The sequence below is a fragment of the Rhodnius prolixus genome, unplaced genomic scaffold (genome assembly GCF_049639745.1).
Source record: "Rhodnius prolixus isolate KJV_2025 unplaced genomic scaffold, Rpr scaffold_5, whole genome shotgun sequence".
NCBI lineage: Eukaryota > Metazoa > Arthropoda > Insecta > Hemiptera > Reduviidae > Rhodnius > Rhodnius prolixus.
Window position 1 is genome coordinate 8,926,958 of NW_027411624.1, and position 26,851 is coordinate 8,953,808.

The 26,851-nt window shown below is 37.1% G+C and overlaps 1 protein-coding gene across 37 annotated transcripts in view; it reads right to left on the reverse strand.

Annotated features, from left to right (window-relative positions):
* RapGAP1 (Rap GTPase activating protein 1) overlaps positions 1-26,851 on the reverse strand; it is a 325,082-nt gene that overhangs the window by 59,674 nt on the left and 238,557 nt on the right. Inside the window, exon 2 of one of the 37 annotated variants that reach the window (XM_074137145.1) lies at positions 14,979-21,411. The exons of the other annotated variants lie outside the window; for them this stretch is intronic. Coding sequence (XP_073993246.1) covers positions 16,585-19,761 — 3,177 coding nt within the window. The 5' untranslated portion in view covers positions 19,762-21,411 and the 3' untranslated portion in view covers positions 14,979-16,584. Of the gene's footprint in view, positions 1-14,978; positions 21,412-26,851 lie in introns of those variants that run through there. 37 annotated transcript variants of the gene reach the window in all.

Below are 26,851 nucleotides of genomic sequence, written 5' to 3' on the forward strand. Positions count from 1 at the left end.
CCAATCATCGATTTCGACGAGGGTTTAAGCCACGCCCCCTACCCCCACCCCACCTTATTGACCAATCATCGAACTCGACGAGGGCTTTAGGCCACGCCCCTTCCCCCACTCCACCCTTCTTAATCGACCAATCAGCGAATTCGATGACACCCCTTTTACCCCCACTCCTTCCCCCACCCTTATTAATTGACCAATCAGCGAATTCGACGACACCTCATTACCCCCACCCTAGCCCTACTCCTATTACATGACACCTACCTTTACCCCCACCACCTCTAGGTCGTCGTATTCGTTGGCCTCTTAAGCTCCTCCTACAAGATGGCGGCTCTCCTAACAGCTGTAGTACACAAGATGGCCGACCTCGTACCAGCTGATGACCACAAGATGGCGGACCTCATACCTCCACCCCCTCGCCCATTGATAGACAGGAGGGGATTTTTTTTTTTTAATTATTTTTACTTACTTGGGATTCGATCCTACAACCTTCGTACTGATAGACACGTCATCTGCACCAGTCGGCCACAGTGGTAGTCTCGCTTACTCTAGTTTTGAATGTTCTCTTATGTTTTAACTTGGAATTATTTTTTAAAAAATCTAACCCCCCTCACCAAGAATTTTTTTTTTTTATTTAAATTACCCCCCACTATCACAAAAATATTGAAAAATAAAAATGGATAACCTCACTTTAGGTAATAGAAAAAACTATTTACTTACCCCCTCCACCTGGACTGCTTCCGTTGCTGATAACGCGACCTACACTCACTGAAAACTAAACCCGAACTGGCATTTGGACTGCGATACTAGCATTAACCCCCCACCACAATTACGTCACACTCTAACTAGCCAATAGAATTGCATCTTTTTTTCCAAATGATTACCTCTCTTGACAGGTCTCTGTAGCAAGCCCCCCCCCTTTCCCTTCCACATCTTTTATCATACCTGTTAATTTATATATATGCCAACATAGCTGAACATGCTCCAACAAGTCTGGACATGTAGCCAGCTGCCTCTTTCGCTTTAACCGTTTTATTATTTCCGTTTACCAACTATACAAACCTGTATGAACATATCGTTATAGTCTCAATAGGATGACACGTATGATTAGCTGAACATGCTCCAACAAGTCTGGACATGTAGCCAGCTGCCTCTTTCGCTTTAACCGTTTTTTAGTTAGCCAATAGAATTGCGTGCTTGTCTTCCCTCTCTCTCTTGCAAGTGTCTCTCTCTCTATAAGGTGAATCATACCTCCCACCTTTGATGCAGGACTCAACCTGTCCGTTAACTTCATATATGTTTCTTAGAAAAAACAATATTTTTAAAACTGAACTTTGCCCTTATTAGCTTTTATTGCTTTATAAATAATAAAACTTTGAATGTTTTGGAGACTTAAAAACTTACTTTTTAAAAAATGTTAACACGCTTGCACAACATGTTTGAACAGGCAAGTAAAAATAATGATGACTCATTCCATTGTCATATCCTCAACGAGCACAAACATGCTCCAACAAGTCTGGACATGTAGCCAGCTGCCTCTTTCGCTTTAACCGTTTTTTTTTGTTATTATGAAGTTAAAAGTAAATTGAACTTTGAACTTATTAATAAAATATAAATAAGTTTTAATTTACTTTTCTTTATTTATAAGTGTATAAAGTAAAAATAAGAATGAACAAACATTAATTAAAACATTTTATTTTTATTTAAAGGAAGTATACAAGTAAAATAATAACATTTATTTCACAGTATAAATTTTATTTAAATTCTATGTCATATCTTCCATTATTAAAGCCTTTGTACATTATTAACAGTTTTTTCTTTGATTGTTGGTAATCTTCCACCATTTCATCAGTTATCACTGCCGCAAATCTGCGTGGAAGGAAGATCCTCGTTGGGTAGTCCATTGTCGGGCCAATATAATGTAAATGGGCAACGATGGCATCTCCAAATTTAGTGTTGATTCTTTCGAATTGCTTCACTTCGTATGAGTATCCGGTTCTTAGGTCTGATAATTTGCCAATGCCCGCAGACCTTGTATTCACATCATTCAAAAAGCTTGCCAACTTAGACATCTAAAAGAAGAATATTATATGAAAGTATCACATCATTATCAAAATATTGTTTCAATAAAAAAGTATTATTACTTACCTTTGAAGTATGAAGTTAACCTCTCGAGCTGTGGGCAACGAATGACGAATTACCTTACAAGCTTCACTACTCTACCGTTACGGATGGCCCCCCCCCACTCTATGACGTCACTTATAGTTATCCAATAGAATTGCGTGCTTGTCTTCCCTCTCTCTCTTGCAAGTGTCTCTCTCTCTAAGGTGAATCATACCTCCCACCTTTGATGCAGGACTCAACCTGTCCGTTAACTTCATATATGTTTCTTAGAAAAAACAATATTTTTAAAACTGAACTTTGCCCTTATTAGCTTTTATTGCTTTATAAATAATAAAACTTTGAATGTTTGTAGACTTAAAAACTTACTTTTTAAAAAATGTTAACACGCTTGCACAACATGTTTGAACAGGCAAGTAAAAAATAATGATGACTCATACCATTGTCATATCCTCAACGTGCAAAAGCTGCAGCTTAGTTTTTTCTTCTTTTTTTTAACTAAATAAATTTTGTATATGCGCCCCTCTTAGTTCGGCTTCCGCCTTAAGCTTCCTCACCACGTCAAGGTGGAGGTCATCGAGGAAGATTGTTTTTTTTTTTGTTTTTTTTTTTTATTTATTTTTTTTATTTTTTTAAAAATAATTTTATAATAATAAAAGGAATAATTGAAAAATAAAGCAATAATTTAACTTAATACATTTATTGAAATAAAACTTAAAAAGATACATATCTACAGAAAAATATAAAAACTTAAAAATCAACTTCAAATACAAATAAAATATTTAACTTCTAATTAGTACATTAAAGTGAAATAAATAAGAAATGTTTTGCTATCGAATCAGTTTATTTTAATGGTTGTTGGAATTTTAGCTGCCTTGCATCAATCGCATTCATACATTGTACAGAATCTGCACAAATCCATTCATGGTTTACGGGGATTTTACACCCCGCCAGTGACCAACATTCAGGTTTGTGTGCAACTCAATGCATTCGCCAGTGACCACATTCGTTCTTCAAGGCAAAAATATTTCCGTCTCATTCCAACCAAACTTACTATTGAGCCAGCAATTGATGGCTTTAATTCGATATTGCGTACATTTCTCTTTACAAGTATTGTGTATAATACACTGATTTCCTGTTGCTTCTAATGAATCAAGTTTTGGACAGTCATAATCTTCTAAATTAATTACACAACAACTGTACAGATTTTGCAAAAGAAATCTTTTCTTTTCATAACCCTTAACAAACACAAATTTATAATTACAATCAATAAACTTGAAAATATCTCTAATCATTTCATATTCAATATCCCCGTCATTCCATTTAATTTTATGATAATAATTTTCTAACCAATAATTGGTTCTTCTACTTTTTTCACATTGTTTATGTTGGGCAGGTGGCTTGAATATCCAATGTCTGACTGATTGAAAATTATAGTCTAATAGAGAAAGCTCTTTAACAATATAACCTCCTACACTGTCTACAAAGCACTGGAAGTCAGCTATCAGCACGCCTGTTTGAGCCATACTGAACACTGAACTAGCTCTTCAAGCCTTCTTATACCATACGACGTACAATACCTGTTAAAGGATTATATTCTACCACTCTGTCGTGTATAATAAGACAATATGCAGTGGTGTTGGGCGGGAACATTTCTTTTGATTCAAATTCCAATCTAACATCTACCGGGCCACATTTGATAGATTCACACTGTTTAGAACAATCTATTACAATTAAGGGTGTTTTCTCTTTGAAATTTTGTAAAGAACTTAGAGGATACATTTGTTCTCCATAATATGACATTTGAAAGGAAGCATACATATGATATAGAATGGCAAAACGGTTAGACGAAAAATCTACATTCAAATCGCCGTATGGGAAAGCTTTACAATTAAGATAAAGTTTTACATTTGAAATAGAACAGTGGTCAAAGTGACTAGCGTTGCTTTCCACATTATTAGCACGTCCGGTCTGAAAAGCTAGAATGATATATCGGGGCTTTTCCATTTGACTAGAAGTCTTTACTGACCAGATTTGCCTCTGAGTGGCCGGCAACAAAGGGTAATCATAGAGTTCCCAACTTCTAAAACTTAGAGCAAATACCTTAGCAGATTTAAGATGACGCATAAGAGCCAATCTCTGATGTTCGTTGACTGTTACATAGGGCAGCATCCAGCAAAGCTTCACCATTTCAATTTTACACCTCTCCACCGCTTGTTCTTCATTCAATCTGTTGAATTTATAGGCATTTCCATCTTGTCTGCTTCTAACAAGTATCAATTCTTGTTTAACATTAATCACAATTTTCTGGTAATCTTCACAAAATCCCAGCAGCGATGACAGCGGAATGCATAAATTAAAACATCCTTCTGCTGAAGTGATGTTGAGAGCATCGCTTTGAGGATAGCACCAGCCCCAGTTTGTAATATACTGACAGCCTGCCTTAAGCGAAACCAGCCCTTTAAGTGTACAAGCTATTCCTGGGTTTTTTACTCGATCTATTTCAACTCCACTTAGTTCGTATCTTATTTCATCAAATAGAAATGCAAAAGCATTATTGGTCAATTTGGATGAAACAGGAACTGCAGAGCCGTCTTCCTTTAAAAACTTGCCTTCCAAGTAGAGCAAACTTTGACTGGGTAGCGTATATAGATCTTGATGTTGTACACTAATGCGTATTTCATCGCCTGGCAGTAGTTTTGAAGAAGCATATGGGTGATGGGAATGCAATTCTATGCACTCGATTGAATTGTCAAACTGACATTTCTCTTCCAAATCTAACACTTCCATGATGATGATAGAACGTAGTAACCTGCAGCCTGAAGAAATCGAATACTGCTGTTGGTCAGCGATGTTCGCTCGGCAACTGTTCTCACTGGAATGATGCTCTTTTTCTCCGCAACTGTCCTTTTATCGCCTCTTCTAAAGTCTAACCCCATCTCCGTCTAGTGATCAAATGGCCAACTTCAGTTGTGAGCCTCTCTTTTATAAGACATCCAGCAGGAAGAGTAGACAAAGCTGACCGCAGTTGTTAGTGCCAACTTTCTGATACTGCTTCCTGTTCCATGAAATTCGACTTCCCTTTACATATCGGACAAATTCAGCAGGGGGATTGGCACCACTGCTATCGAAGAATTGAACATATTCTCCTCTCTTCTTGTAACAAACCCAGTGAGTACCACTGCCAACACTGCTATCCAAATTAAAAATGGCTCGTTCATTTTTCCAAGGTTTCTTTGGAAATTCATCAATCATGAACACTCCTCTGAAATGAGGAATTTTATTTGATTTTGCCAACTTAATTAGATCAAAATTACTTAGTCGCAGGCGAGGTAGCGTATCCAGCATTCGTTTAGCTTTTCCGCTCAATTTTGAAGATTTGCCACCCATCCGTCTAGGAGTGGGGATGATTCTCTTCTTTTTCTTCTTATCTTTAGCACGTCTCATGATAAACTGAATCGCTGTTAGTTGTTTCTGGCTTTATATATGAACATTTTTAACATTCTCCCAACTGTTGTGTGAATTATCTAAGCCCAACCATTTCACCAAAATTCTATCACCTTTCCGTTTAATAACCTTCTCCACTAGGTAACTGTCGGGATGTTTGGCCAGCTGCAGTTCCTCTTGATAGAAACCTCCAGCAATCATTTGCCCCTTATAATCTTTCAGATGATAGGTGATCGGTATGGTATTTTTCACTTCAGCAACTTTAAATATTTCTGTAGACCATGAAGGGCAGTAGCCTTTAGCAAATTGCGCTTTATATTTGGATATGCGTACATGATCACCAGCTTTGAACTTGGGAATGCTGGCGTTTTTCAAAGTTTTCTTCGCATATACTTCTCGTAACAGCTGTTCTTCTATTTCTTTTCCCCGTACTGAAGCCGGTGTCATTTTGATAGTTCTGTGTTTAGTGTTATTATATTTGTTCACTAGCGATTTAATACTGGTTAACCAGTCGTACGATCCTTGGAGACTAAATTTTTTCCACATTGCCGCTTTCAGAGTACGATTGAATCTCTCCACTATTGAAGCTTTTAAGTTACTATAGGTAGAATAGTGATTTATACCGTTCACGTTCATCAGCTTGCCAAATATCTTGTTGTAAAACTCTTTTCCATTATCCGTTTGCAAATTGTTTGGCTTCCGTTCGGCTAATACTTTCTCGAATGCTTGACTCACTTCCAGGGCTGTCTTATTCTTCAGAGGGATCGCCCATGCATATTTGGAGAAACAATCAATCACGGTCAACAGATATTTGTGGCCTTTATTGAATCTAGCGTAGGGTATTAGTTCCACCAAGTCGGCTTGCCATAGGTCATCCAAGCCCTTCAGAAGGACTGCTCTTCTCTTGAACACTCTTCTTGCTGGTCTGTGCAACTCGTTAACGATCTGTTCCTTAACAGAGGCCATGATGAAATGAAGCTTGCTCATGTCCACACTACGCTATTATACCTCCATCTCTCAGCTGGGCTTCAATACTTTTTATTTCCGCGCTGGCATTGTTGGTGCCAAGTAAGCTTCTTAATCGATCTACGAGCATGTTAGGATCTACATATCCGGCACCTCTTTTTGTTGAAAACAATTTTGAAATCACATTCTTGTATTTCATGTTTGTGTTTAGAACTTTAATTGGTCCGGAAGGGCTGTGCCCTTCTCTATGAGCGTTCGTCTGTTGCAGTATGCTCTTATAATTGATATAATCCGTCTTTTTCACCATAGACAAGTTTGGATTTGTCATGAATAATAACTCGAAAAGACCTGGTGTGCCGAAATAGGTATTATCACCAACAGATAGAATATCTTTGCTGATGGAGACCACTGAGTCACCAATACTAAATCTCCGACCGTCATAAACTACACCATATATCATATCCAAGTCCTTGGTCTCATTTTTGACAAATTTTTTGATATATTTTGAAGACATTTCTCCAACTTCCTTCAAATATTTTGCTGAAATTTCCTTCCCTTCGGGCGTTTGTGCTTGTTCTCGTACCTCTTGAAGCGGGCTGGCTGCTTCAGCAGAAGCAGAAGAAGATAACTTTAGAACTTCCGGTCGCTTTGGGGTTGAAAGTTCTTCATGCCATGTTTTTGTTAATCTTGACGTTGGTGTTGTAGCCGATTCCAGCCTCAGAAATTTTAGTCTCTTTGGAGGTGGAAGGGGTGTTTCACAAGTAGCTACTTCCGGTTTAGGAGATTGTTTTAATTCAAGTGGTGGCTTTTCCTGCTTTTCCACCAATGCTTTCAATGGACTCAATAAAGGTTGATATTTCATTTTCAAATATTCATCGGTCTCTTCTCTGTTTCTCTTCAATAAATTACACTTTTCTTGAATCGTCTTTCTGGTTTCGATTATTTCACGCATTACAACGTCACTAGTTGACCCCTCCATGGCTCAATGAACAATGATCTTCAAGTACATAGTTAAGGTATTATATAGGCTTCGAAACCTTTTTGATACCTTCCCTCATTAATCTGTCTATCTTTGTCCAACACTAGAAAACCATATCTATTTTCTTTCCAACACCAGTGGCAAATTTTTCTAAAAGTTTTGAATTCCATGTCGGAATTGATATGGTCATCGTAAATTCTTCTCAAATTTAATTCATCTTGCCGAAAGAGTATTAGGAAATTTGCATTTTCTCTTACTAAGTGCTTAGGAACTCTAGTATAACTTTGACTTAGATAAAATATATCAACTCCACTGTGGCGCCCCATACAAAAATAGGCTCTTACATTATCTTGCTTGTCACATGCTATATCATCGAAAATAATTATTGAATTTGGCAGGGCCTCTTTAGGTGGGGGAACTTGAGAATTGTCTTCAAATTCAAAGTACCCAATATCTTTTAAAGGTTCTAAAATTTGAGCTAGCTTCCGGTACTTGGGCTGTTGTAATGACTTTGCAAACAAATATATATTTTCATATCTCAACCCCTTTGGATCGTATATTAAGCTCAACATCAGGTTAGTTTTCCCACAATTGGACGGCCCACATATTAAACATCTAATGGAATCTGGGAAAAGCGGACCGTGTTTGGAACATTTCTTGGAAGAGGCCCTGTCGTCAAGGTTTTGCACGGAGAGGGTGTGATGTTGCTTTATCAAGCGCATGATGGGAACTAATAAGGAACGCTCTCTCGCTTCTGTATATATATATTACTAAGCTATGTACATGGCACAGGAAATCTATCTACATTGCATTCACACACCCGCCACCATCATTCACACATCCTATTTACATAAAATAACTTAAACTAATACCCACCACCTTTTTTTTTTTATTTATTAATTTTTTTTTATTTTTTTTTTTATTTTAATAAACTATTAATTAGAAAAAACTTAATACTAAATACTAACAATATATGGAAAAAATATTTACAAAAATAATAATATATGAAAAAAATATTTACAAAATTACGTTTAAAAAAATTAATAAATAAATATTGATTAGAACAATTAAAAAAAAAAAAGACCTACTCTAAACAAGGTAACCATGTACATAGTATATGAAATATACATATATATTTACAAAAAATCCACAACGTTACACAGGTTAGTCCGCTATGGTAAAGTGGCCATGGGCGAGAGTGTGAATGCGATCGACTAGATGGCGTTTGTCGTCGTGGGGCGAAAGGGATACTTTTCTCTGTTCGACGGAAAAGAGTTTATGTTCTTTAGAAATTATTGTTCTAAACGTTGTTGTAAACTCTTTTCCCTCGAACAGGGCAGCCATATAATCATCAAAGGTGATTTTTTTATCTACGGCTGCCTTCTTTATCCCTTTCGCCCGCTTCTTCTCTAGGCCGCGGATGCGTACTGCGTACATCTTTGCGCGGAGGCCCACGAATTCAGAGACAGGCTCTCCACTGGCTTCATCCTTGAACTTCCCCAACACCTTCTTATTTCTGTTGCTCTTACATGGATGTCCGTCAGGGTAGTCACTGGTGTCAAACTCGTCCATCATTGTAGTTATGTCCTCGTAAAAGTCTTTCGTCTGTACCAAGTACATGAGGCTGTCAGTGTCTGTGTATAAAAGTTTTAGTTTGTCAGGTCCGTATTTGGTTAGCATTGTACTGTAGTGAAAGTCATACATCCGGACTTTGGACAGATCAAGAATGGCCATTCCAACATAAATTGGTTTGTTCATCGTGATCTGTTCAAAGTCCAGATGTACAGCAGTCAGCGTCTCTGAGTAGATCGTCCTGTCTTTAAAAGTAGGTTTCGCTATTAGTTTCCGTATTCTACGTTCGTCGGTTACCAGTTCTATTTTTGTTCGTTTTCGTACGTCCTCCATGAATTTACCAAATACCGCGTTGTTCATTAGTTTGTAGAAGTCTTTGTCAAAGTCGTTGGTCGCCTGTTGTCTCATTTGGGTGTTGAGGTCGATGTAGGGACGAAGCCAACGGGACTGCCTGAATCGCAGCGCTCTATGTACGCGTACCAACCGCAGACCTAAACCCATAGCCTGCCTCAAGTTGACGAAGTGAACAACGTATTTCTCCCTGTTGGTCAATGGAGCCAACAATTTCTTATTAACCTGTCCCGGAGGCACCCTATTCTCCGGGAGAAGGGGGAAATCGTTGTGCAGTTCGTGCAACTCGGCCGGATACTCAACATCGGCTTCGACAATATACCCGAAGGGACCTTCTTCCTGCATATTGCCCCAGTCTAGAGTATCCGGATCTGATACCCATTCGAAATCCCCGTAAGGAAGCGGATTTGACATTGCCCACCCGTACAAATTATTTGCATCTAGGTAGGCAATGTAGCTAGATTCCTTATGGGGATCTCGATCTGGGTACAGATAAGCATTGTCAGCTTTACCATAGCGAAGACTGCATTGGCAAATGCCACCCCTAATACCCCGCTCAACCATCAGGAGCTGGTCATAATCAGTGAGTAGATCTAACTGTACCCCTGTACACTTCAGCATGGCATCCCAAGCCAGTCCTGGGGCCGTGAAATACCAGGCAGGGTCCAGCGAATATGCTCTTATGCAAACATCTCTGAAATTTTCAAAGATGTCACATAAGAGCATTACGTCTACTTTAAGGTAGAGTTCGCTGTACCCCCCTAGGGTTCTAATTTCAAAGGCCTCCCAAACTGACTGGGCATGCTGATAGTCTTCGTCCGAGATGTGGCATTCATTAAGGGTGCTATAGAATGCCTCCTTAGGGGGTAGAACCGTCTCCCTAAGTTTCTCGAACGAATCTGTGTAGTCATAGGGGTACACTCCTTTTCTTACGACCAGATCCATCTTGTCGGCGGGGAAGAATTTGCCCGTGTCTATAAATTTATTGTTGGGCAAATTCTTGGACAACCTATCTAAGCTAGAAGACATGAAACGGAAGGTGTCCACAAATCTGACGGTTAGAGCGCCCACTTGCTTGCTAAATGAGATGTATTTCTCTTCGCTGTTGGGGATGACGTCAATGCGACTTGAGTCATACCCCAACTGGCGAACAATAAAGTGGGCGTCATAGCCGCTCAGATTGTGGAGGAAGACGGGAAGGAAACGAGGAGTGCGGTAAAGGATATTGCAGGAATTGTGAGCAGGACCACGATACACACCAGTGATGTGATCGTGATCCGCCACTTTAGGATCGGTTCTGTTGAAGGGAAGATTACAGAGGTAACATTTTGGGGACCGTTTAAAGTCTTCCAGCTGAGATGGTGTCAGGGGTAGCATTGGCCGCTTAATGGAGTATACCAGAGCCACCTTCTCGGCCACCGCCTTTATGTAAGCCATAAATTTCTCTGCGGAATCTTCACCCGTATAGATGTAAGGTTCCGCAGGAAAATCGGCAGGAAGGCAGTGGCGTATGTCTTCTGCAACTTTTACATAAGTGCAGAAACTCATAGGAAGGTGGCTCTGGTAGGGAGTTGTGTATGACCGGCCCAGATTGTTTCCGTTTGTATCAATTTTTTTTAAAATTGCCTCAAAATCAGCGTAAACGACGAAGGGAACCCTCATTTGGTTTTGTATTTTTGTGAAAGATATTTTTGGAGGGGTCCCATCGTCGTTACAGGCTGGCAATACAATCCGGGTCGGTCTATTTACTCCACAATACTCCATATGTTCCCTCACCCGCTCGGCGATGCTTTCACCATCCAAGTTGAAATGGGTAAAGCACCGCTTACAAACGTGTACCCTTTTTCCATGCGCAGTAATTTGTCGGACCACTAATCTATTAAAATCTTTAATGTAAGTGTAGTGGCTCCGTCCATTCTCTAAAGTCAGGAGAAGGAGATCGCGATGGTCCTCCTTCTCCTGCTTTACCACTTTTAGAGGGTACACGTTTCCTTTCTCTCCAAGGGTGAAAACATTTATCGTAATGTTGTTGTACTTTTCAAATTTTTTCACCTCATGGAGAGGAGTGGGGAAGGAAATGCAGTCAAAATTGTACCTGTGCTCTATATTAGCATATTTACTAACACGTTGTGGATCCTTTGTGACGAAGCGAGAAAGAATCGCATACTGAAAACACCGGTCATCCGTATTTTGGACATTGATGACGGCTTTTTTATTGGCAATGTGAGGAGGAAGGGGAATGAAGCTGGAGCCGCCGAGAGGGGTAAATTTATTTACTTTTAAGAGGACTCCGTCGAACTCTTTTAGGCACCAGCCGCTCCCCTTTAGTGTTGACTCCTCCATCTCTACTACAATCTTCTTGAAGCTCTCATTAAGAGAATCGTCTATGGAGGAGTCTTCATAAATTACTTTATTCTTAGTCTTGAAGGCGCGATCACAAGTTTCACCTTTGATGTTTTCAAAGGTCGCCTCCAAGACCAAGTTATATTTCAGGGGAGAATCGCTGTCTGCCATTACTTCCTGAAGCAGACGACGTAATGTTTCTATCTGACCTGTTAGAAATTCCATTGCGTCGACTGCCCCGGAACTTGGAAGGAAAAAAGTTCGAAGTGTCCTCCCAAAAGCTGACTCCACTTCATATAAATGGCCTTGAGCTGCCTCAATACGAGCTCGTTTTGCCATGACTGGTGTTTCAGTACCGCAGCGTCGCAAATGAGCAAGCATCGTTTTTCGAGAAGAATAACTTTCTCTACAATTAGGGCATTGACGAGATTGCTCATTTGCGGCGCAAGCACGTTCATGACGCTCCTTATAGTCCCCCCGTAAAAACATTTTTCCACAATATTGGCACTCCATTATCAATAAAATAGTACGTAACACAAAATAATAACTACAAATATATATATATTTAAACCACGAATATTTCAAAATTACTAATAAAAAGGAATAAAGAATATAAACTAGACTAAGATATTACTAAAGAAATATATACAAGAAACAAAATTAACTATATAAAATGAAATTAAAATTGAAAACTTATAAAAATGAAATACTAAAAAGTGAAATAATTAAAAAAAAAAAACGAATATATATATATTTGTTGAAAATTAATAAAAAAAGTACTTACAGTTCAAAGAAGGCAAGACGCTGGAAAAGCTGTTGACACTAAGAACACTAAACACTGTATGACCGCAGCAGAATTCGGAGCGACTTTTATATTATCAGAAGAATCGATTATGATAATCGATTATTAGTAAAAACACGAAATGCCATTGGCTAACAATTAGTGACGTCATGCCCAAGGGTGGGAGACATCAGTTAGTTACTGACCAATTCAAACAGGGCAAGCTCAGACATGCAAGTTGAGCAATATTAAGCCATATACAAATTATGTGATAAATAAAGAAAAGTAAATTAAAACATTTATATTTTATTAAAAAGTTCAAAGTTCAATTTACTTTTAACTTCATAATAACAAAAAAATAATTAAAGCTAAAGAGGCAGCTGGCTACATGTCCGGACTTGTTGGAGCATGTTCAGGTAATCACACATATTGAGACTACACCGATGATATGTTCATACAGGTTTGTATAGTTGGTAAACGGAAATAATAAGATATATGCTAATTAGTTACGGTAGCAACAAAAAGGACATGCTCATACAGGTTTGTATGTAAACGGAAGATATGGTAATTAGTTAAGGTTGCAACAAGTTGCGTCATAATAAGTTCAAATTTTATTTAATTTTTCAAAAAAAAATTAATAAATGCAGCGCATATGTATTTGGGTGCAATTGCCTTCTGTATTAAGGTCTCACACAATTTAGAGGAGTTTGCGCATGCGCAGATGATTAAGTTAGCAGTGTAAAACATATTCTTATTTAAATAGCAGTGGTTATATATATATTACTTGAATTAAGAAATAAATCGATATTAATCAATACATATAGTCAATGTGATAATCGATAGGAATAATCGATATTGCAACTGCCTGCTGTATTAAGGTATCACACAATTGACTGTAGTTTACGCATGCGCAGTTGATTAAGTTAGCAGTGTAAATTATTTTCTTATTTAAAACATTCAAAGTTTTATTATTTATAAAGCAATAAAAGCTAATAAGGGCAAAGTTCAGTTTTAAAAATATTGTTTTTTCTAAGAAACATATATGAAGTTAACGGACAGGTTGAGTCCTGCATCAAAGGTGGGAGGTATGATTCACCTTATAGAGAGAGAGACACTTGCAAGAGAGAGAGGGAAGACAAGCACGCAATTCTATTGGCTAACTAAAAAACGGTTAAAGCGAAAGAGGCAGCTGGCTACATGTCCAGACTTGTTGGAGCATGTTCAGCTAATCATACGTGTCATCCTATTGAGACTATAACGATATGTTCATACAGGTTTGTATAGTTGGTAAACGGAAATAATAAAACGGTTAAAGCGAAAGAGGCAGCTGGCTACATGTCCAGACTTGTTGGAGCATGTTCAGCTATGTTGGCATATATATAAATTAACAGGTATGATAAAAGATGTGGAAGGGAAAGGGGGGGGGCTTGCTACAGAGACCTGTCAAGAGAGGTAATCATTTGGAAAAAAAGATGCAATTCTATTGGCTAGTTAGAGTGTGACGTAATTGTGGTGGGGGGTTAATGCTAGTATCGCAGTCCAAATGCCAGTTCGGGTTTAGTTTTCAGTGAGTGTAGGTCGCGTTATCAGCAACGGAAGCAGTCCAGGTGGAGGGGGTAAGTAAATAGTTTTTTCTATTACCTAAAGTGAGGTTATCCATTTTTATTTTTCAATATTTTTGTGATAGTGGGGGGTAATTTAAATAAAAAAAAAAAATTCTTGGTGAGGGGGGTTAGATTTTTTAAAAAATAATTCCAAGTTAAAACATAAGAGAACATTCAAAACTAGAGTAAGCGAGACTACCACTGTGGCCGACTGGTGCAGATGACGTGTCTATCAGTACGAAGGTTGTAGGATCGAATCCCAAGTAAGTAAAAATAATTAAAAAAAAAAAATCCCCTCCTGTCTATCAATGGGCGAGGGGGTGGAGGTATGAGGTCCGCCATCTTGTGGTCATCAGCTGGTACGAGGTCGGCCATCTTGTGTACTACAGCTGTTAGGAGAGCCGCCATCTTGTAGGAGGAGCTTAAGAGGCCAACGAATACGACGACCTAGAGGTGGTGGGGGTAAAGGTAGGTGTCATGTAATAGGAGTAGGGCTAGGGTGGGGGTAATGAGGTGTCGTCGAATTCGCTGATTGGTCAATTAATAAGGGTGGGGGAAGGAGTGGGGGTAAAAGGGGTGTCATCGAATTCGCTGATTGGTCGATTAAGAAGGGTGGAGTGGGGGAAGGGGCGTGGCCTAAAGCCCTCGTCGAGTTCGATGATTGGTCAATAAGGTGGGGTGGGGGTAGGGGGCGTGGCTTAAACCCTCGTCGAAATCGATGATTGGTCAATAAGGAGGGGTGGGGGTAGGGTTGGGGGAGGGGGGTGGGAGGGGAGGGGATGGCCGCCATTTTGTATTTTAGGTGCGCCAGAATCGGCAAATCCTCTCTACTAGGGGACAAATTCAAAACTTGATTTACGTTAAACTGGGAATTTCAGCATCACTTTTAAAATCACTGTGACAGTAAGAAACTTCAGTGCTCCTCCAGTGAAGGGCTTAAAGTTGCAGTTCGCTGAGAAACCCCATTCCCACCCAAAAAAGAACCCAGAACAAAGAAAACAGCGAAAAGTCGTTTCCACAGAGAGAAATGCCAAGTTTAGGCTCCCCTGTGCTTTTCTCCATTTAGAGCTAATCTGTACTTTACTTACAGACAAGCGCTAACTCCCCCACCCACACTTAATCCCCACCATAAAAACTCTCTAATTAATTAATTGCCCCATTAATTAATTACCTTTAATTATCACGATTTACCAAAAATAAATAAATGCGACGCTGTTGATGAGTTTGTATCATTAAATTGTGTACCTAGATGGCAGTGAAATGGACGGAAAATTAGCGCTAATTGAAAACATAATAAACATTACATTTGTAATGTTTGGGTGGGGGTGACGCATTAGCGCAATGCTGCGTATTACGTGCTCAACACTGCCAACATAATCGCACATAATCATTGCGCTAGAGTTGTCCCTTCACCTCCCGAGACTAGAGCATAATGGCTGCTGCCACCTGTTGGCTAACGACGATACTCACAGTCTAGTGGAAATGAAAAACTGAGGGAAATTCATTAAAACAACAAAAACTCATTATCTTGTAAATTGCTACGGTTGAGGGGCGGTGGAGGAGGAGGAGGTAAAAAACTTGCGAGGTTTGTCTGTGGTTGTATCTATGGGGAGTTGTAGCCACTTTGCTGTTGCAGCCACTCTATCCACTTCAAACATGGCTGTTGGTAAGACCAGCCCATTATGGTAAGGTTTTGCACAAAGTTTTGACGATTTTATAGCGAAATTTTAATCAAACATTTTGCAAAAAACTATAGTTAGATTCAATACATTGCTACGAATGAAAATACAGCTTGATGGACGTTTCAAAATAAGCACTTAACGATTGGACATATAACTAAGCCTTAAAGGGCATACTGGACAACGGCTCCAATAGGCTGCCCTAAAATCTTAAGAAAAGTAACAAATGCTATCTTTTGATCATACATTTTAAGGCTGATGTTTCCGTCTCTAAGATAGCAGCTCATGGTACTATCTTGAAACCTTCTTTTAATCGCAAACCGTGCACCTAAACCAATTTCTTCTCTACATACACTATTATGCGTGCAAGTGCATGCAACAAAGATAGATAGATAGATAGATAGTGTTTTTATTTTTCTAATTTACAAAATACACACAAAAAATTTATATATACAAATACACTATAGACAATGGACATTTGTCCGTCTGCCAAGTTAACCTCGTATGTTAAAAACAACTGAAAATATTTACTTCTAATTTTAATAAACAATTTACTTAATTAAATAATAATTGCACATTTTTTTTTTTTTTTTTTTTTTTTTTAATGCAACCAAAAATAAAAAAAACAAAAATAACGTACTTCAGTAGTAAGAGATTGGAGATAAAATAATTAGTATGAGATTAAAGGTAAAATACATAAAACTGAATAAAATAAATAAAAATAAATAATTAAAGTGAAAAATAAAACTATCCATTGTATTGTGAGATCAGGAAAGCTCTATAAGTGGATGCGGTCTGTACGTATGAATACAACGGGTACCAGTTGCCCCTTCCGTTTAAAAAACTTATAATCTCGTCACTAGTCAATTCTGCCTTATTGAACCACCTTACCCTGTACTCCCTGAGTATCGGACACACGGCAAGGAAGTGGAAAGCACACTCTTCTACACCCAAATTACACATAGTGCAGAGTCGGGAATTTTCATCTGCCCACGGCTTGAAGTTCAGATCTAACAGCTGGCATCTCGCCCGAAACACTACTCTCTTTAGGTGTAAACTACCCTCGTCTGACATATATTTTTTATAATTATCAGGTAGATCCTGACTCAATAGCTGGTTATAAAGAGAGTAATGCTGCGAGCGGGAGGCCAGTGACAACATATCCCTTTTATGCCGATCTTCAAACAATTGCAGAATTGTACTCTTCCAATCAGGCAACTTTACACGCTCCTCCAGGAACTTCTCGACGCCACAACCATAACGATCCGATAATTCTAGCCAAGAGCGATACCAGTATAGTTTTTTATTTATTACTTTTTGCGCAATAATTTTGGGTAGACGATGGTCGGGTAGTTGTAAAACTTTTATTACATATTGTATCTGCATTCTTAATGTATATAGATACAAAGGTTTTAACCCAGTCTCTATAAACAACATGTAACTCGGTGTCCAACGTGGTAACGCAAACAGTTTTTTAATAAAATATCTTAATAGTATTTCTACTTCATCAAACTGTTGGTGACCCCACACTTGGCAACCGTAACACATAGCAGCACGTGAGACCGCATTAAACAAGGAATACTTAGTTGATAACGGAATTTCGCCTCTACCAACAAGATCTCTCCAAGTGCAATTAATCCCATACTTAGATACAGATAACTTATCTTCGAAATGCCGTCTCAGGGATAGCTGCGGTGTCATTCCGATACCCAGATATTTATAATAATTCACTGTCTCAATACAAGACCCACCCAAAAACCATTTCTCATCACGAGCCAGTTTGCCGCCGTTCCTAAATACTACGATTTTCGATTTATTCAAGTTTATCTTTAAGTTCCATAAATTCGAGTATTCGTGCAATCTATTTATCATGTTCTGAAGGTCTCTGGGAGTAGAGCTAATAAGGACTATATCATCTGCGTACATTAAACAGTTTATTCTTGTACCATCCACCCCCACACCGCCCCCTATGTACTCAGGTAGATCATTTATATAGAGAGAGAACATCATAGGTGATAGCAAACATCCTTGCTTCAGACCTAACTTTGTGCTAAAACTTCTAGTGACGCCATCCTGAACCCAAACCGCCGACCGAGTGTTGGAATATAACCCCTTAAGTGTATTAATAAATTTTGAAGTTAATCCAACATTATATAACTTATAATACAGAGATTCCCTAACTGGAGAGTCAAATGCGCTGCTATAGTCCACAAAGAAACAATATAGTTTCTGTCGTTTTACCGAAAGCCTGATTTTTATTAGATTAAACAATGTGAATATATTATCTATTGTGGAATAATTTTTGCGAAAACCAGCCTGGCCTTCACTTAAAACATTGTTACTTGAACACCAATGTTCTAGTCTTTGTAATAATATACCCGTAAACAGTTTAGATACCGCGTCCGCAAAAGAGATTCCTCTATAATTCTCAACTTTTTCAATATCACCTTTTTTGTGAAGAGGAAATATAATTGATCTAGCGAACGTAGAAGGTACATTTCCTGTATCAGTTATATTATTAAAAACGTTCAAAAGATGTTCCAAAAATACTTGGGGGCAATTCTTGAAAAATTCCACCGGAATCCTATCAAATCCCGGGGCCTTATTGATCCCAGCCTTACTTATAACACTTACAAGCTCATTATAAGTGAATTTTGCATCCATATAATCATCAGTTATATAAGGCATAGAATATAAAAAGTAGTTATACTCAATTTCCGGATTTAACAAATTGTTAAAATGGTCATACCATTCTTTCTCGTTTATGGACGGACTAGAAAAAAAGTTTCTTTTTTTGAATTTATTTATTAAACTCCATAATTGTTTAGAGTCCTTGACATTATTAAATTTTTCTTTTAATGTTTTATAATACAATTTCCGCTTTTCTTTACACTGTTGTTTAAACTTTTTATTAGCCTGAATGTATAAATTTCTAACATAGTTATTGTTATTTTTACGATAAATATTTAATAATTTGAAAGATTGCAACCTTAGTTGTATACATTCATGATCAAACCATGTTCTTATGTTTTGGCTACTACTATGTTTAAAGTTCATCCGCTGTTTACCATGATGGGCAGAGTCCCTGACCATATTACATAATGTGTTTATATCATGTTGAGCATCACCTGACATTTTTACATCACTATTTTTACATTTAAATTCTATTTTCTTTTTGAAATGCATCTCGTCATTTTTGGACCAAAACAATTTTGGAAGTAAAGGCTGTACATATTTTATTATTCTGTAATTGTTAATACTTGGCAGATATAACTTGGTGCAAATCGGCATATGATCTGAATAAAGCTCAGCAAGTACTTGAAAAGATTCTATTATCTGTAAAACATCCCCCGAAACGCACGCTAAGTCAATCACAGAGCTCCCTTGCCCGATAAACGTGTATTCTCCTTCCGGGTCAGAGAGAACTGCTCTTCCGTTTAATATTATTAAATTAAAATCGTCACATAATTCTAAAAACTTTTTCCCTTTTTTATTAATAAGAGCATCTTTTGATTTTCTGTTAGCCCCAAAATTAGGAGTATTAACTACAGTACTTTCCGGTATTTTCTGACATCCCGCGATTCTAGCATTTATATCACCAATGAGCAGGTACCTACTATTTGGATATTTATTTAAAAAAGTACATATTGAATTGAAATCAGACTCCCAGTTATTACAACTCAAATATAATGGAACTATATAAATTTCAGCAAAATTTGATTGGAAAATAAACAGATTGATACCATCCAAATTAACTATTTTTAAAAATTTAGAACAATTAAAATTATTTTTAATTGCTAGCAAACAGCCGCCACTAGCCCGACCCTGAACGTTTTCTTTTTTCGCTCCCGACCAACACACGGTGTATCCCGAAAAATATTTTTCGAACATAAAAATTTCTTTTTCAAGTACAAACGTTTCCATTAAAAAAATTACATCATACTTCCTTATGAAATTAAAAAACTCAACATTTTCTCTTTTATTTTTCAACCCACATACATTATAAGACAATACCTGAACATACTCATTTTCATCTCTAAATACTTTTCTTCTTTCTCGGCAGACGTCCCCACTTCATTTCCTATTCTTCTCCTTTGCCAGAACTCCTGATTGACCTTGAGACGATTCCCTATATCCGGAAGTTGGTTCGCTGCTGATAAATGTTTGCTGATGCATGCTTATTTCTTCACTATTCTCGCCTTTTCTACCTTCTCTCAGCAGTTTGTTTATAAATTCTGCGAAATCATAGCCGCACAATTCCTTTAATTTCTGTAAACCATTAACACCTTTTGACATAATACCGTTTGACTCGCACCATTCAAATTTTATATTTTCTATATACATGTAGTTCATGTTAACATTGACTTTGATACTTTTATTAACACTCTTAATTTGCTTTCTCATAGCAAGAAGCTTGTTATGTTTTCGGCGAATATTTGGTGTCATATCCTGCTGTATGCTATACTGTGTTCCTTTTAGTATCACTCTTTTCTTCAACAGGTAGTTTCTATCTTCATCGGATGCGATCTCTGCTACAATAAGTTTACCTGGGATATTTTTTAGCACGAACGCCCTTGATACGCAAATATCTTGCCTAGCACCTAACATATTCGTACAGAAATTCGTAATAGTTTCCTTGCAGTTACCTTCCTCAGAAATATCCAGTCCTCTAAATACAAGATTTCTTCTTCTTAACTGCTGCGAAATGTATTCTAATTGATTATGAACACTAATAGTTTTAAACTCTAATTCCTTTACTTTTTCTTTAATCTTATTATATTCACCGGCAACAATTTTTAGATCATCTTTCGTAGCTACATTAAGTAATTTTTTGTCCAAGATACTACTAAACTGCTGCATTAGCTGATCCACAGATAGTTTGCCGACTTCCATCGTCGCTGCAGACTGCGATACAGTCTCTGTCGAGGACTGTCTCTTGACTAGAGTACTTGGAGGTGAATTAATTTCTCTTCTTCTTTTTCCACTTCGCTCAAGCTGAGGAGAGTCAAGTTTGTGTATCGTATCGCTCATAAAATAAACTATTAAATCAAAACTATTCACCAATGCACCTGCGCGTTTTTTTTTTTTTTTTTTTTTTTTTTTTTTTTTTTTTTTTCTCTCTCTCTCTAATATATGAATATGATCCGCTCTTGGCGAACGCACAGCAGTATATGCGATAATGGGCGTGGCCTCTTAGGGTATCTTCGTCGATGACGTATTCCACCTGTACCCCACTACTCACCAAACTCGCGTAACTAATAACACAGACTTTACGTTAATCTATAAATCTCACAAAAATTAATTCATATATTTTTAATATAACGTTAAAAAAATCGTCACTTCGGCCAAATTATCACTATCACAAGATAAAGTGAACAAAGAGGAATATATTCAGCGAAAATCCCACTGAAATACTCAAAAGTTACCACTGTAAAATCAAAAAATTTACAGAGCTCATAAATACGTCCGACTCGAACAAAAGCTAGAGGTCAACTCGCATGCAACAAAGATAATAATTACTAAAAAATAAGAAAAGAAGACTTACTTATTACAGAGGAAGTGAAACTGACATACCTGCAACAATAAACAAAATATATTTTACAAATAAGTCATTTTTTGCCTAGATTTTTAAATAATACATTATGCAAAAAATAAAATAGGTGTAAAAAAAGCTCTAAGAGAGAGATGGCCTCACTCTATTTTGTAAATAAATCAAATAAATAATAAAACTAGAAACCTTGGTCTTTTATTCTGTATTAGATCCAACAAACTCCAAAACTGTTTCGAAATTAGGAGAGGTTACAAGAAATTGTGTAATTCGGGTCGAAAGATTTCGATTAAAAATTTCGCGTTGCATGAGTAGGTGAATTTAAAACGGAAACTGGTGACAAGATCGTAATTTGTAGAAACCAATAACTGGATTTAGCCCCCTCCAAAAAATAAAAAATAAAAATAAAGGCCCCCAGAATTAGAATTAAGCCCATAATAACTAAAAGAGACCCCCAAGTCTGACGCTACCAGTCTTTCTATTTTTGGTCTAATCATTCTAGTCCTAACGATGACCATCGATTAACTAAAGACAAAGGCAAATTTTTATTAGGTTAATTAGGTGGGGGGCCAGTGCTCTTTTGACATTGAGGAATGGCCTGTTGCCGTGAATGAACTCACCACTCACCATTCATACGGTAACATTAATTCAGTTGCGAATCCACCAGAGACGGCTTTCTAATTATTGTTAACTCCATTAACTGCTCTTCATTCATAAAATTAAAAAGAAAAAAAATAGGGTTGCTTTTTTTAGTCAATGACCTAGACTAGACGCCATGCCCTAGATGACCTTTTGCCCTTTATATGATTCAAATTTATATTTGCATTTAAATCTTATAGAATTCTAGAAAAGAACTCTACATGGCATGATGTACAGACTAGCCTCCCATAAAGGACACTCTCACTAGCGACCAACTCCATTTACGGGCAGTTTTTGGATTTCCCCGTTTTACCCCTATACACTTTCTATATAAAAGAACCTCCGTCTAACGGTCACTCTACATAGCAACCGCGGACATTGATTTTGGGGAACGGATTAAATGTTTCACCTCCCACCAACGACCACCTTATTCTTAAAAGTTCGTTTGACGCGGTGATCAAAATAATTATCCCCTCTCAAGTTTTTTTTTTTTTTTTCTGGTTTTTCCTAAAGTTTCCTATATAGGCTCCATACATCTTGTACCATTTTAATCATTTTTCAAGATTACTTTGGACGAACAATATTATTTTTTCCGATATGTCTCTCAAACAAAAGTGGTTATCTCTAGAAGAGAAAATAAATGTGTTGGAAGATTTTGCAAAAACCAAATCGAGCCATCGTCAACTTGCCGAAAGGTTTGTTCTATTTTTCTAATAATAGATGATAGTATGATGATAATTTTACCATAAATTATTATTGTTACGAATAAATGTGATGATTATTATAAAAATTATTAAATAAGCCAATAATACGAGTATGTAGTTTTTTGATAATTTTTTGGATAATTATCAAAAATGTGATGCATATCATATAGCTAAATAATTATGCAATTATGTACGTTTTTAAATCTATTAATAATAAACAATTTTTAAATAGATGTTTGGATGAAAACCCATATTTTTTCATTATACCCATATTCAGTATATGTGGGGAATAGTTTTAGAATCAAAGAATTATTGCGCAAATTTTTATGACATGTTTTATGTGCCTTCTTGTTTTTAAACGTCTTTGGCAAGAATATTTGCATATTGCTCAATTAAAGCTAAAAACGTTGTAAACGAAAATGAAATATTAATACATTGTCATCTTTGCGGATTAAAAACTGACTGTTAAAAGATTTATTGCAAATGTAAATTTAAATAAATGCTAAATAAAAGCTAAGGTACCTAAATGAGCTTATGGGTGCAGCGAAATGGTGACAAATCGATTTATAATTCAAAGCTCTAAGATTTTTATCCGACAAAGCTTGCAAACTTAATTTATCTAGAACTGTTTTGAATTTTAATCCTTAATCTTCAGAAATTTCATTCACTATAATCAAACTTATGGCGAATTATTCCCCCAATAAATAACACTTCCGCTCGGATTATAAAAAAAAAATCATACTTCCAGGTTCAATTCAATATTATTTCCGTACTTCCGATACCTCCTTGAATCGCCCTACCTCCAAATGTAACTAGATCCCTCCACAAAGGAGAGAGCCACTTGATTGAAAGAGGCACACAAATGGTTCCTCATCCAGAAATATCTGATTGGAAGGCAGGAAGACAAGGCCCTGGCTTAATAATTTTCAAGTATTTGAAATAAAGGATAAAATAAAACAATAAATAACTAACTGGAAATAAAATAAATTAGAATGAGGCTTTACAAGTTTACAAGTTGTATTTTCGTTTACAAAATAAGTGTTTAAAAACCTGGAATTAACCTTCTAAAAATAACCTTTTAAAGGAAACAAAACTTTTTTCGGAAAAAAGAAGAAGAAAAAGATAAAACAATTTATAAAAATAGAGAATAGACAGTGCTGCCAACTTTAACCTTTGGCTGTGAACCCTACTGCCGTCTTGATAGCGATCAAAGCCAACTCCTCTTCTTCCTTTTGTGAGAATTCTCCTTTCTTTCACGGACTATCTTGGACATAATGTCCTCCTTCACAGGACTTTCATTGCTTTCTTTTCTCCATCTCCTGAAGATTTCTGTCAAAGTTTTCCCTGTTTTGGAACTAGATTTATAAATCACTATTCCCGAAACAATAGGAGGAAATAATATTTTTTTTGGTCACTTTTTTTCAGAAATTGTGAGCCTGTGATTTGATACTTATCTTTTATTCTTCGATTGTAAGAGATGTTACAATATTTTCATTCTTTTATTTTTAAAGAAACATTTTTCTTTTTTTTAAAAAAAAATTATCCGATTTTCTTTAATCTATGATAATTATTTAAGTCTTCGATATCTTATAGACATTCAATGTGTTCAGAAACAGTTTCTTCTGCTGCAGAAAAAAGTGTCTAAGAACACCAAACTGTCGTGTAAATAGTTCTACTTCTTTCCTCCGTTCGTTTACTCATCATTTTCCTGGGCATTATTTGAAACAAAAAGGCGGCTGCAGGCTTCTGAGATATTTGAGAAAGGTTGAGACGAAGACCAGACGAACTTTGAAGTTCATCCAGCGGAAGAAAAAGAAAGGCTGGCAGGATGTCAATGATGCTGGCTTAGGATGTACAACATGGGTTGAAGCAGGCCATCGACAACTTGAGATAGAGCGTGAAGGAAGCTACGAAAAGAGAGAAATTACACAGAGAAATGAGGAGTAGAAGAGAAAAGGAGCCGAGGCAGTACTCGAGGCCATGATTCAACTTGAAGATCTATTCAAACGCAATTCTCTTAAGCTAAGATTACGTAAACAAAACAAAACTAAACAAAATCCTCCAAACCACCAATGCTGACCAAACGTTTTCTGGTTAATCGCAAAAACAAGCCTTACATAATTTTGACAATGAATCTTTTTGAGAAATAGTTGGAATAGAAAGTTATATAGGTTTTCAAAACCATATTTATTCTTTCTTAATAAGTTAGCAAGAATAATAGTTTATAGACGTGTGAACATTTCTTGAGACAAATTATGACAGCTGGAATGGCACGGCCACTATAATTTAACTAATCATAAATACGATCTACATAATATAAGTAAAGGCTAAACTAGAACTGGTTACTGGCACTAGAGAAAACTCATGTGAACGTAATGTTATGGTGGTTGAATAGACGGAGAAGAAGTTATACGTGCAAAAGTTAACCATAAGGTAGTAGGTATCTCATCGACCAAAACGTGTCAGGTTACATGATGTATGCGTCAAGACGTGATTTTTGTTAACACGCCTCATTCTATTCACTAAAATATAGGTATTCACAGTACATAATAAGGCCAGAGTAACTGCAAGGGGGTAGTCAACTTGATCCAGCCAATAGAAACGTGAAATTATAATGGGTTTCATCTTAGAAATCAAATATAAAGTGATTATTTTTTAAAATTTTATTTTATTTTCAAAAGACCCTTCTTTGTACTTCATCAAACTGGGTTGGGAACCTGTTTTTTTTTACGTCTTCAGGAACATCTTGAAAACAGTTTGATGACGTAGTACATCCTGCGAATAAATTATGTTTGAACGAAGGAGTCATAATGAATCTTTCAGGATGTATTAGATTTTTTTAAAGATTTTTAGAATATGATAGTGAAAAGTAGATTTTATTTTTACTAAAAGGCATTTTTTGGTGGCCGAAGCGACCAGCAATATTGAAGGAGAAGACGCGCTGAATGGACGATTTGCTGGACCACGTCAAGCTAAAAGAAGAAGTAAGAATGAGGACAACGTTTTTGGAAAGAAAGACAGATTCAGGTAGAACCTTCTAATACAGAAATGGATACTCTGCCTCTATGTGCGTCGACGAAGTTGAAGCAGAAGAAGAAGAAGAAGAAAAACTGTGCCCTTTTCAACAAGAGAGTTTCTGGACGATGCTGGATTCTAAGCTAAGTTCGGGTATCCGTCTCCGTAACCGAGAATTTAAGGCTGTCCTCTAAAGAAGTGGATATAACTAATAAAGTTCTTCACGAGTAGACTTAAGCCAAGCTCTAAGATATTTAGAAACCGGTACAGATATTTGGCTTGCTAAGATCGGCAAATTATACGATGGTAACAAGACGAAACACATGTTTGCTTGATCTTTATCAAGACTTACGAGATCTAAAACTATGAACTTCAGATAAAAACTTAATAATTTTTACTAGTAGCAAACAGAAAGCGATAAAAGATGCGCTGTAGCGGCAGATGCACTGATGGAGGGAGGGTTTTTGCAGTGGACGGATAAATTAAAAGAAACCTTGAGAGGAAAATAAAGAGTTGAACATACATACAAACTGAAGTGGTTATATAAGGGCTTTGGGGTGGCCCTCATTCACGGCCTGCAGTGGCAGTCCGTCGTCATTACGGCGTGGGAAAACTAGTACCGAGTAGCAGCATCCACCCTCGTTCACATGCAGAACTTCATTGTTGAAGACGAGATCTACACTAGTCTGTTCTGATCACTGTGCTTAACACCTGGGAAACTTGGCCAGATATCATATTGCTAATGAAGCTCCGTCTAATAATCAGAACAATAAGGAGGAGTTCGTAATTGGAGTGCTGCAGAGTTCTATCGCGAGAATACTCGTACTAAATCGATCTAAATATCGATCACTAAGTGGTGGAGTTCACCATCATTAATGGTTATCCCCGTCCAACATTATCCGCTTTGTTTTCAACCATTCCAGTCCTTACTTACCAATTCTTGCTTTTCATATCCTTCTATGGTATTTAATTTCCCAGCAACTTTCGCCTGAAGTCATCTTTTATGTTCATCAACTTCTTTTTTGATCTACTTGTTATCCATGGATTTTCAAGTATGTCCTTTGAATACGATTGGACGCTTACAACTCATATTCACTCTTGAAAATTC